Source organism: Eurosta solidaginis, chromosome 2 (assembly GCF_040869045.1).
Source record: "Eurosta solidaginis isolate ZX-2024a chromosome 2, ASM4086904v1, whole genome shotgun sequence".
NCBI lineage: Eukaryota > Metazoa > Arthropoda > Insecta > Diptera > Tephritidae > Eurosta > Eurosta solidaginis.
Window position 1 is genome coordinate 47,670,247 of NC_090320.1, and position 11,551 is coordinate 47,681,797.

General features: G+C 44.6%; 1 protein-coding gene across 6 annotated transcripts in view; it reads right to left on the bottom strand.

Moving 5' to 3' along the window:
* Positions 1-3,496, bottom strand: part of MICU1 (Mitochondrial calcium uptake 1) — a 69,502-nt gene extending 66,006 nt beyond the window's left edge. For 5 of the 6 annotated variants that reach the window (XM_067765246.1, XM_067765244.1, XM_067765241.1 and 2 more), the window contains exons 1-3: positions 3,380-3,496; positions 3,050-3,322; positions 2,822-2,993 (exon numbers count right to left, since the gene is read on the bottom strand). In XM_067765246.1, coding sequence (XP_067621347.1) covers positions 2,822-2,993; positions 3,050-3,294 — 417 coding nt within the window. In that variant the 5' untranslated portion in view covers positions 3,295-3,322; positions 3,380-3,496. The remainder of the gene's footprint in view (positions 1-2,821; positions 2,994-3,049; positions 3,323-3,379) is intronic. The other variant, XM_067765242.1, reaches the window with a different exon arrangement.
* Between the last annotated feature and the right edge of the window lie 8,055 nt (positions 3,497-11,551).

The following is an 11,551-nucleotide window of genomic DNA, read 5'->3' on the forward strand; positions in this document are numbered from 1 at the left end:
AATGGCTTCAAGCGTCTTTGCCACTGGCGATAGGAGAGATATCGGACGATATAACTCACCTACGTTAGCTGGTTTCCCAGGCTTTAGTAGCGGGACCACCTTGGCCATTTTCCATTTCTCGGGTATGACAAAGGTGGAAAGAGACAGGTTGAAGACATGCGCTAAGTATTTGAAACCCTCTTTCCCTAGGTTTTTAAGCATCGGCATGGCTATGCCGTCTGGGCCCACTGCTTTGGATGGTTTAGCGCGACCAATGGCGTCCTCAACCTCTCTAGCGGTGATGGTAATTGGCGACGCGCTGAGTTTGTGTTTATGTGTGTGTCTATTGGCTCTCCGTCTATCTTTGTCGACCGTAGGATGCATTATATATTGTCGGCAGAAAGCGCTCGCGCATTTTTTCGCATCCGACAGCACCTTATCGCCAAAGGCGATGGAAACTTTGTCTTTGTGCTTAGTCGGATTCGATAGGGACTTTACGGTGGACCAAAGTTTACCTACACCGGTAGAGAGGTTACAACCTCTTAGGTGCTCTTCCCATTTCGCCCGCTTGTGTTCGTCCACAAGCAATCTGATGCGTTGGTTTATATCCCTTATTTGGGGGTCGCCTGGATCAAGCTGTCTTATAAGGTCGCGTTCCCTCGCTAAGCTCGCGGCCTCCGCCGGGAAGTGGGCCGGATTTCGGGAATTCTCCCGGCGGGAATGAAATGTGCCGAGGCGGATTCAATGACCTTACGGAAGACACGCTCCCCTTGGCGGGCATCAGTCGGGATAGGGAGGGCAGCAAAGCTGCTGTCTGTTGCAGATTTATATTCTTCCCACTTTCCTTTTTTGAAGTTTATGAAAGTGCGTTTTTCGGTGACGATGAAGTCGGCGGTACGCTCGAACGAAATAAGTATGGGCAGGTGGTCGGATGCCAATGTTACCATCGGCTGCCAGTTGACGCAGTTTACGAGTTCTGCGCTCACGATTGAGATATCTGGCGAGATATGACAGCTTCCTACCATACGTGTGGGGGCGTCTCCGTTTATTGTGCAGAACGTCGTTTCGTCTATTTGATCCGCCAACATCTCACCCCTACTGTCCGCCCGCAAGTTTGAATGCCATAGGTCGTGATGGGCATTGAAATCGCCTAAGATAATGCGATTGTTGCCAGTGAGTAAGGCCTCGATATTAGGGCGGTATCCACTGGGGCAACAGGTGACAGGAGGGATGTAGATGTTGATGATTTCTAGATTTGCATCGCCTGACCGGACAGATAGGCCTTGGCGTTCTAAGACATTGTCACTGCGGTCGATGCCAGGATCAAATATATGATATTGCACAGAGTGGTGTATAATAAACTCGAGGCCGCCTCCATTTCCGCTCTCGCGGTCTTCCCTGTGGACATTATAACCAGAGCAGGTCTGCAATGCAGATCTTGCCGTGAGTTTAGTCTCTTGAATCGCAGCAATGCGGATGTTGTGCCGCTTCATGAAATCGACTATCTCCGTAATCTTCCCAGTTAGTCCATTACAGTTGAACTGCAGAATTCTGAAGTGCATGAGGGGTGACGCCGCCACTCTAGGGGTAAGTGAGGGGTGACTACGCCTAGGTTGTGGAAGGCCAGGACGCAATTGCTGTTGTGGCCTTGGGACTGGGCGCCCTTGGGCAAGCATTGGGGTACCCGGATGTTTTGGGTTTGCGACCTGGAAAACATGGCGCGATGAAACCCGTCGGGTGGTTGCCGTCGCGGAGACCAGAACATCTAGGAAAGTGGCACCACCCAAGGCAGGAGCTGCATTGAGCGGATGTCGCAAACCTATATATTCTGTGCTGGCAGACGGTGCAAACGGAGGCAGGGACTAAGAGTCTGTTTCCCTGACCTGCACGATTGCTGCCAGAAAAGCGGGGGAGAAGAAGACGGGGGCAGGGGCATTGCTACCAGCTCTACTACGAAGGTAGTAGTTATGAGTGGTATCAGCTGTTTGAGTTGTTGGCGCCGTGGGGCGCGAGCAGCAGCGGGTACTTGTTGTGGCTTGCTGAGCAGCGAAGCTGCTGGAAGGTAGTGGGGATACGCTTAGGCGTTGACTACGGGACGCCCTTGGGCGTGAGCAGCAAGGAGCCACAAAAGATTTATAAAAGTTACGTGTACGTCGGGTTTTGGGATCAAGCCCAGAACAACCTGTCCGATGCAACCATCCCTTGCACGAGACACACTGAACTGAGTATGACCGTCCTAAAAAGATTCTTTTCTGGCAAATGCAGCAAAACCATTTCTCATGACCGGGGTCAGGAGACGGACCCGGATTGGGTTCGATACCTTCCCGGAGTAAGAGAATATGTAGCAGTCCTGCTGCAAGGAGCTGCTGGGAGGATGACAATTTGTGGGAGGGACGAAACAAATTAAATGGGGTCACACTGAAATGACATTCCTTGGTCGGGAAAAATCCCGAGTCGCTCCGGTACATAGAACCGACTGCCTTGGGAAGCGTAAGCTAAAAGTGGGGAGTAACTCTATGAGGGAGTTTTAGCTAACTGCCTCTTATTTATTCTTTTGTTAAATCAAGGATGCTATGCGGTGGTTTTGATAGCACACTTCGTGTTAAAGTTTAACGTTATTAGGTATTAACATCTCAACATAAACGACATCATTTCGTTTCGGTTAAGAGCGAAATGAAGTTTATTTTGATAAGTGATTTAACATTAACATTCGGAAATGCTTTACCATTGTAATTTCGTGAATAAAGTGAATCTTAACGTTACGATGTATCCTTGGGTTTATTCTATCCTCCTTGCATTTCCATCCACAAGTGAGCTACAAACAATGTACAACAATTCCTACCTTGCGATCGCGAAACCCCATCTTCTTCTGTTTTTTGGATTTTGAAAGATCTGTTTCCGTTTCACCACCAGAATCTTCACTTTCTTCGCCAGGCGTATCTCCATTTGTCTTTAGTTCATCCTTCTGCTTCGGAGCGTCTGCATCTACTTTGGGCATTATAGCTTCTTTTATTCTATATTTTAAATAAAAGTTAAATAACGTAAAGTGTTGGCATATTTGTATACAAACTTTTTAAAGTCCAAAATCGATACGAAGAAAAAAGTGCCAATAATAAAATGAAAATATCTCGTAAGGCGCGGAGTCGGCTCTTGTTTGTGACCAAAATTTTTATGGCCACGCACCACATTCATATTAGTAGTAATGGCACAATTGGGTGTAGATTTCCGTCCACCAGCAATTAGTGACCTAAGCAGCGCCGACTGAAAGACATTAGGTCGTCCAAATGCAGCTCCACACTGACGCAACAGCGACATATTGCTGTTGATCTTTGCAAGTACTATTCTATTAAATCAATGAATTGAAAATTATTTATTATCTTTGCGTTTCGTTGTCACTAACCTTTTGCAATCAATTCTATTTATAGTTTTAAATAAATTGACCAAATTTATTTGCAACAAACTAGCAAAAGTAAAATTATAGTAAACAATGAGTAAAATATTTCACGGACTGCTTCTTGGCAACAGGGAAATTCACAATAGCCGAAATCAGCTGGGCACACAAAATCATTAGCCATCATCCGGTGGCAAAGAGCCTGAGCCAGATAAATAATTTTGCATGAAATGCAACAACAACGATTTGAGCCAATTAAATCCAGATAGAAGTCTGATTCAATTCGTGAGCCAGATAATTTGTTAATTACGGTAATAGTCTAGTTGAGGGGTCGACTGCTAATACGCTACCAAAAATATTGCGAGAGGTGTCAAACGACGCGTCTTGACATCAGTATTAATAATCAGAAGGCGGAAAATAAAAATTTTAACTCGTTCAAAAGATATTAACGGAACCTCGAAAAAAGACCTGCGGGTACCTCCGAAACCGGGGTGGAATCCTTTCTGCGTTGGCGGCCTTGTTGTTGTTGTTGTAGCAGTGCTTCGCCCCACCTAACAGACGCGACCGATCATCACAAACTGTCATCAATATCCTCTAACGGGAGTCCAAGGAAACTTGCTGTTTCAACAGGGGCGGACCATAGGGAAAGGGGTGTTAGAGGCGTTGGTTCCACATTACAATTGAAGAGATGGTTGGTGTCATGTGGGGACACATTGCAAGCGGGGCATACATTTTGTATGTCGGGGTTGATTCTGGATATGTAAGAGTTTAACCTGTTACAATATCCAGAACGAAGTTGAGCCAGAGTGACACGCGTTTCCCTGGGGAGTATGCGTTCCTCTTCCGCAAGTTTTGGATACTTTACTTTGAGTACTGGGTTCACCGGGCAATTCCCGGCATAAAGGTCCGACGCCTGTTTGTGGAGTTCACCAAGGACCTGCTTGTGTTTTTTCGCTTCATACGGCTGTGTTCTCAGATGCCGTATTTCCTCAAAATGCTTACGGAGATGACTCCTTAAGCCCCTAGGCGGTGCTGGCTCGTCAATCAGATGTCTGTTGGGATGCCCAGGTTTCTGGGTATTCAACAGGAACTGTTTGGTCAGCATCTCGTTTCTTTCCCTGATGGGGAGTATTCTCGCCTCATTATGTAGATGGTGTTCTGGGGACATAAGAAGACAGCCCGTTGCAATTCTGAGAGCAGTATTTTGGCAGGCCTGTAGCTTCTTCCAGTGGGTAATTTTTAGGCTTGGCGACCATATGGGTGACGCGTAGCACGTAATCGGCTGGCTAATTGCTTTGTATGTAGTCATGAGCGTTTCTTTATCTTTTCCCCAGGTACTGCCAGCAAGGGATTTGAGGATTTTGTTACGGCTCTGAATTCTCGGAACAATTGCGGCTGCGTGCTCACCAAAATGTAGATCCTGATCAAACGTCACACCCAAGATTTTGGGGTGTAGGACAGTCGGTAGCGTAGAGCCATCGACGTGGATGTTCAAAATGGTCGACATTTGGGACGTCCATGTTGTAAATAAGGTCGCGGAAGATTTAGTCGGTGATAATGCCAGGTTTCGCGAGGCGAAAAAACTGGAGAGATCAGGGAGGTAGCCGTTTATTTTATTGCATAGCTCATCGATCTGTGGGCCTGGGCCTGTGGCCATTACTGTGCAGTCATCGGCGTAGGAAACGATTGTGACTCCTTCCGGTGGTGAAGGTAGTTTAGATATGTAGAAATTAAACAAAAGTGGGGATAGGACACCACCCTGTGGCACCCCTTGTTTAATTCTCCTTGGCTTTGATGTTTCGTTTCTAAATAGCACCGATGCCTGCCGACCACCCAGATAATTTGCGGTCCACCTTTTAAGACATGGGGGAAGGGTAGACCCTTCCAGGTCTTGCAGTAACGAGCCGTGTTTGACCGTATCAAAAGCTTTTGATAGGTCTAGCGCTACGAGTACTGTTCTATGGTGGGGGTTTTTATTTAAACCGCAATTTATCTGGGTACTAATGGCATTTAGCGCGGAGGTAGTGCTATGGAGTTTTCTGAAGCCATGCTGATGGGAGGCTAGTTGCAAATTTGCTTGGAAATAAGGGAGCAAAATGGCTTCGAGCGTCTTTGCTACTGGCGATAGGAGAGATATCGGACGATACGACTCTCCTATGTTAGCTGGTTTACTAGGCTTTAGTAGCGGGACCACCTTGGCCATTCTCCATTTCTCGGGTATGACAAAGGTGGAAAGAGACAGGTTGAAGACCTGCGCTAAATATTTGAAACCCTCTTTCCCTAGGCTTTTAAGCATCGGCATGGCTATGCCGTCTGGGCCCACTGCTTTGGATGGTGTAGCGCGACCAATGGCGTCCTCAACCTCTTTAGCGGTGATGGTGATTGGTGACGCGCTGAATTTGTGTTTATGTGCGTGTCTGTTGGCCCTCCGTCTAACTTTGTCGACCGTAGAATGCATTATATATTGTCGGCAGAAAGCGCTCGCGCATTTTTTCGCATCCGACAGCACTTTGTCGCCAAAGGCGATGGAAACTTTGTCTTTGTGCTTAGTCGGATTCGATAGGGACTTTACGGTGGACCAAAGTTTACCCACACCGGTAGAAAGGTTACAACCTCTTAGGTGCTCCTCCCATTTCGCCCGCTTGTGTTCATCCACAAGCAATCTGATGCGTTGGTTTATATCCCTTATTTGGGGGTCGCCTGGATCAAGCTGCCTTATAAGGTCCCGTTCTCTCGCTAAGTTTGCGGCCTCCGCCGGGAAGTGGGCCGGATTTCGGGAATTCTCCCGGCGGGAATGAAACGTGCCGAGGCGGATTCAATGACCTTGCGAAAGGCACGCTCCCCTTGGCGGGCATCAGTCGGGATAGGGAGGGCAGCAAAGAGGTTGTCTGTAAAGGATTTATATTCTCCCCACTTTCCTTTTTTAAAGTTTATGAAAGTGCGTTTTTCGGTGACGATGAAGTCGGCAGTACGCTCGAGCGAAACAAGTATAGGCAGGTGGTCGGATGCCAATGATACCATCGGCTGCCAGTTGACGCAGTTTACGAGTTCTGCGCTCACGATTGAGATATCTGGCGAACTGTGACAGCTTCCTACCATACGTGTGGGGGCGTCTCCGTTTATTGTGCAGAACGTCGTTTCTTCTATTTGATCCGCCAACATCTCGCCCCTACTGTCCGCCCGCAAATTTGAATGCCATAGATCATGATGGGCATTGAAGTCGCCTAAAATAATGCGATTGTTTCCAGTGAGTAAGGCTCTAATATTAGGGCGGTATCCACCGGGGCAACAGGTGGCAGGGGGGATGTAGATGTTGATGATTTCTAGGTTTGCATCGCCTGACCGGACAGATAGGCCTTGACGTTCTAAGACGTTGTCCCTGCGGTCGATGCCAGGATCAAATATGTGATATTGCACAGAGTGGTGTATTATAAACGCGAGGCCGCCTCCATTTCCGCTCTCGCGATCTTTTCTGTGGACATTATACCCAGAGCAGGACTGCAATGCAGATCGTGCTGTGAGTTTAGTCTCTTGAATCGCAGCAATGCGGATGTTGTGCCGCTTCATGAAATTGACTATCTCCGTAATCTTCCCAGTTAGTCCATTGCAGTTTAACTGCAGAATTCTGAAGTGCATGAGGGGAGACGTCGCCACTCTGGGGGTAAGTGACGGGTGACTACGCCTGGGTTCAGGAAGGCCAGGACGCAATTGCTGTTGTGGCCCTGGGACTGGGCGTCCTTGGGCAAGCATTGGGGTACCCAGATGATTTGGGTTTGCGACCTGGCAACATGGCGCGATGAAACCCGCCGAGGGGTTGCCGTCGCGGAGACCAGAACATCTAGGAAAGTGGCACCACCCGAGGCAGGAGCTGCATTGGGCGGATGTCGCAAACATATATATTCTGTGCTGGCAAACGGTGCAAACGGAGGTAGGGACTAAGAGTCTGTTTCCCTGACCTACACGATTGCTGCCGGAAAAGAGGGGGGGAGAAGACGGGGGCAGGGGCTGTTGCTCAGCATTGCTTCCGACTCTACTACGAAGATTGTAGTTATGAGTGGTAGCAGCTGTTTGAGTTGTTGGCGCCGTAAGGCGCGAGCAGCAGCGGGTACTTGTTGTGGCTTGCTGAGCAGCGGGGCTGCTGGAAGGTAATGGGGGGGGGGGGGGCGCTTAGACGTAGACTACGGGACGCCCTTGGGCGTGAACAGCAAGGAGCCACAAAAGATTTATAAAAGTTACGTGGACGTCGGGTTTTGGAATCAAGCCCAGAACAACCTGTCCGATGCAACCATCCCTTACACGAGACACACTGAACAGAGTATGACCGTCCTAAAAAGATTCTTTTCCGGCAGATGCAGCAAAACCATTTCTCAGTACCGAGGTCAGGAGACGGACCCGGATTGGATTCGATACCTTCCCGGAGCAAGAGAATATGGAGCAGTCCTGCTGCAAGGAGCTGCTGGGAGGATGACAATTTGTGGGAGGGACGAAACAAATTAAATGGGGTTACACTGAAATGACAGTCCTTGGTCGGGAAAAATCCCGAGTCGCTCCGGTACATAGAACCGACTGCCTTGGGAAGCGCGTTGGCGGCCTTCGGCTGCGCTTATAAAAAATAACCCTGGGCTACACCATGCCAAGTCCGGGAGTGTGGTATAACCGTGGCTACCGCCACGGTGATGCACAATTTTTTTGTGAGTACAAAACAACAACAACCACATGAAAATCGCCAAATTCAACTGCATATATCTCCCGACAGAGATGAAGAGCAGAGTTGCATTGGATTAATATACCTTCAATCATTGTATCAATATTAAAGATAAATTTAGAAAAAATAATTAAATACTTGAATATAAGCAAACATTTTCTTTCAATTACAGCAATTAAGGTGTCCTAGATGCTATATATTCCAAAATTATAACATTTTATATCTGTTTAAAAATTTAACTTGAATTTCCCTAAAGATTTCCGTAATATGGCCATTAGTGATGTTTGTGTGTGTGCTTATTTTGAGCGATCAGCTGTTAGTTGCGCTACTTGGTAAAGTTTACAATGCACAAAATTGCCGTCTTTCAGTAGCTATCATCCATTGTACATTTTACCAAGTAGCGCAACTAACAGCTGATCGGTGAAAATTCGCACATTCACACGCACAGTTCTCGACTCAGTTTCAAAACAAAACTTTAGATTATTTAATTCAAATTTTAAAGTGAGATAATCCTTACAAATTTATGTATACAGAATATATATGACGTTTTTGTTGTTATTAAAACAATAGTTTTATTTATATTAAAGCTTTTATCATTTTTTTTTTTAACTTTGAAAAATCTCCGAACACCATTCCTTCATTATATGACATTCGACTGCCTAGTCCACTGCCTTCCACTCTATTCGCAACATAACCTCTACTTAAGCTGCCAAACTATATAGTAAACAATGCTATCATCCGGTGGCAAAATCCTGAGCCAGATAAATAATTTTGCATGAAAATGCAACAACAACGATTTGAGCCAGTTAAATCCAAATAGAAGTCTGGTTCTATTTGTGAGCCAGGTAATTTGTTAATTACTTCTTTTTAGGTTGGCAACGCGGCCCTTAATATACCTACTATTTCAAAAATAGATGTCGCTGCTTAGCCTTTCGCCGTATGAGTTAAATGAAAAACAGCGGCGACATCTGCCTATCACATTTCACGTGTGCGAAAATTTCACGACATCTGCTTCTCAAGTCTCTCAATGTCCCGAGCATTCCCGTGAGAATTGAGCGTGAGCCGGAGCCGTAAAACTCACTGAAAGACGGCAAATATCTACGGCTGGGACTATCCGTTAACACGGATAAAATCCGGATGGGATGGATATCCTATTAATATTCTGTGTGAAACTGTACGGTTATCCGGATTTATGAAGATCCGGTTAATAACCGTACTTTTGGATATCCAGCGAAAGCAACAAATTTATGTACCATATATATTTATTTAATATTAACCCCTTGTTGTCTGACGGTACTCTCCAGTACCACTTCTGATTTTGCTACTTTAAAAGCAATCAGTAAGTTTTTTACTTTATGCAGACCAACGGTACTTTAAAGTAAAAAACATAGAAGCTATAAACTGGATATTTAATAAAATTCGTGGATTCTTTGCTTTTTATACTCATTTCAAGTAAGTGTTTTCCATAGTGCGGTTACAAATTAGAAGTGGTGTATTATTTTAATTATATCTTGCTAAATTCTTAAAATATCTCTTCTAAATAAAAAGGTGTAATTTTTGTGAATTTAGTGTTCAGTTTTGAAGATACAAAGAACTTTACTTTTTTTTGTTTACCAGTGATCTTTGCTTTTCCGAAGGAGACTTGTAAGTACCGTCGGGCTCTGTTGTCCTTGTATTTTCTGATTTTTATACACAGCTTTTTACAGATACTAGTGGATAATGGCTGAAATTGCTTCCATTTTGGAGGAAATTCCAATCGATAATGAGCAAGATGCGGACATCGAGAGTGATGATGACGATCAAGAGATGATGACTTTACCGAAAGAGTAAGATCAGTTTTTGATTGAAGTCCTACATCAAATTCAAGAAGAAGAAAATGAAGAGACAAATATATTGCCAGTAAACGTGAGAAGCACTGTTTTCGAAGAACCATTGCGAAGATGGAAAAAAATTGATAAAACCTCCGTGGTTTCACAATTTGACTCTGCAGAGGGACCAGTAACTTGATTTTTTGACGATATGGAAACGCCAACACAATTTTTCCTATCTTATATGGAGCCTATTGTGGAAGGAATCATATTTCATTCGAATTTATATGCGGTACAAAAAAATAAAACCTTGAATTTACAAAAAAGTGAATTTTGGGCATTTATATGCAAAAACTTTTTTATGGGATACCATCACCTGCCAAGTTATCTCATTATTGGTGTACTAGCGAAGATCTGGCTGTGCCCATGGTATCAAAAACCATGTTCCGAAACAGATTCGATTCAATCTTACGTTTTTTGCACGTAAATGATAATTCTAAAATTCCATAAAACAATAAGGATCGACTATGATTGAAGGTCTGAATCAACGTTTTCTTCAGGTATACCATGGAACGAAGGAGCTATCAGTTGACGAATCTATTTTTCAAAGGTAGAAGTGCTATAAAACAGTATTGTCTTATGAAACCAATTAAGCGTGGTTACAAACTATGGTGCTTGGCGGACCAACGCGAATATATCAAAAAGTTCTCTATATACCAAGGAAAGGACGAAGATGTCGAAGAAAAGTACGAGGGATATGGCCTGGGAGAGTAGTTTTATCTCTCATAGAAGAGGCGTGGGAAAAAAATAAGTACGTGTACTTTGAAAATTATTTTACATCTGTCAGGCTACTAGAATTTCTACAAACGCAGAAAGTTTTGCGGTACAGTACGAGGAAATCGAAAAGGACTTCCTTCAAACATGAAAGCGGACAAGAAAATGAAAAGAGGCGAGCTCTATTCACGAACAACTATGAACGGTGTAACTTTTTTAAATGGATTGATAACAAGTCCGTACTGGCGGCTTCCAACTTCCATGGCACTGAGAAAAGTACTGTCCAGAGGAGAGAAGGTAAAGGTCAGGCAATACAAGTTCAATGTCCAACCGCAATTAAAGGTTAAAATTAATTCATGGGTGGCGTAGATCATGCAGATCAGTTGCGTTGTGCATACGGTATAGGCAGGCGAAATGGTGGCATAGATTGTTTTGGTGGCTCTTGGAAATAGCTTTCGCTAATTTATACATTGTATATTGCCAAAGCCATGATAAAATGACTCTTCTAGAGTATAGACGATCCGTTGCACAAGGCTTAATGACGCAAAAAGATGTTACCAATAAACGAAAATTGAGTCTTACACCAACACCTTCAAGAAAAAAACGTCGTGGAAAAGGTGAGTCAGTATCAAAAGATGTCCGATTAGGTAATTTGGGAGTACATTGGCCAATATTTTGAGAAAGTCGAGGAAGATGTGAAATGTGCAGTATAAAAAAAAATCAGTCAAAACCGCATTCGAAATGTCAACACTGCGGAATATTTTTGTTCTGTTATGACATAAAAAACTGTTTTTCCGAGTACCATAGCATTAAAGCATAAAAATATGAGCTCTTCAGGCCCGACGGTACTTCTGAGTACCATATCCTTTTTTATACTAGAATGTCCTTGAAATA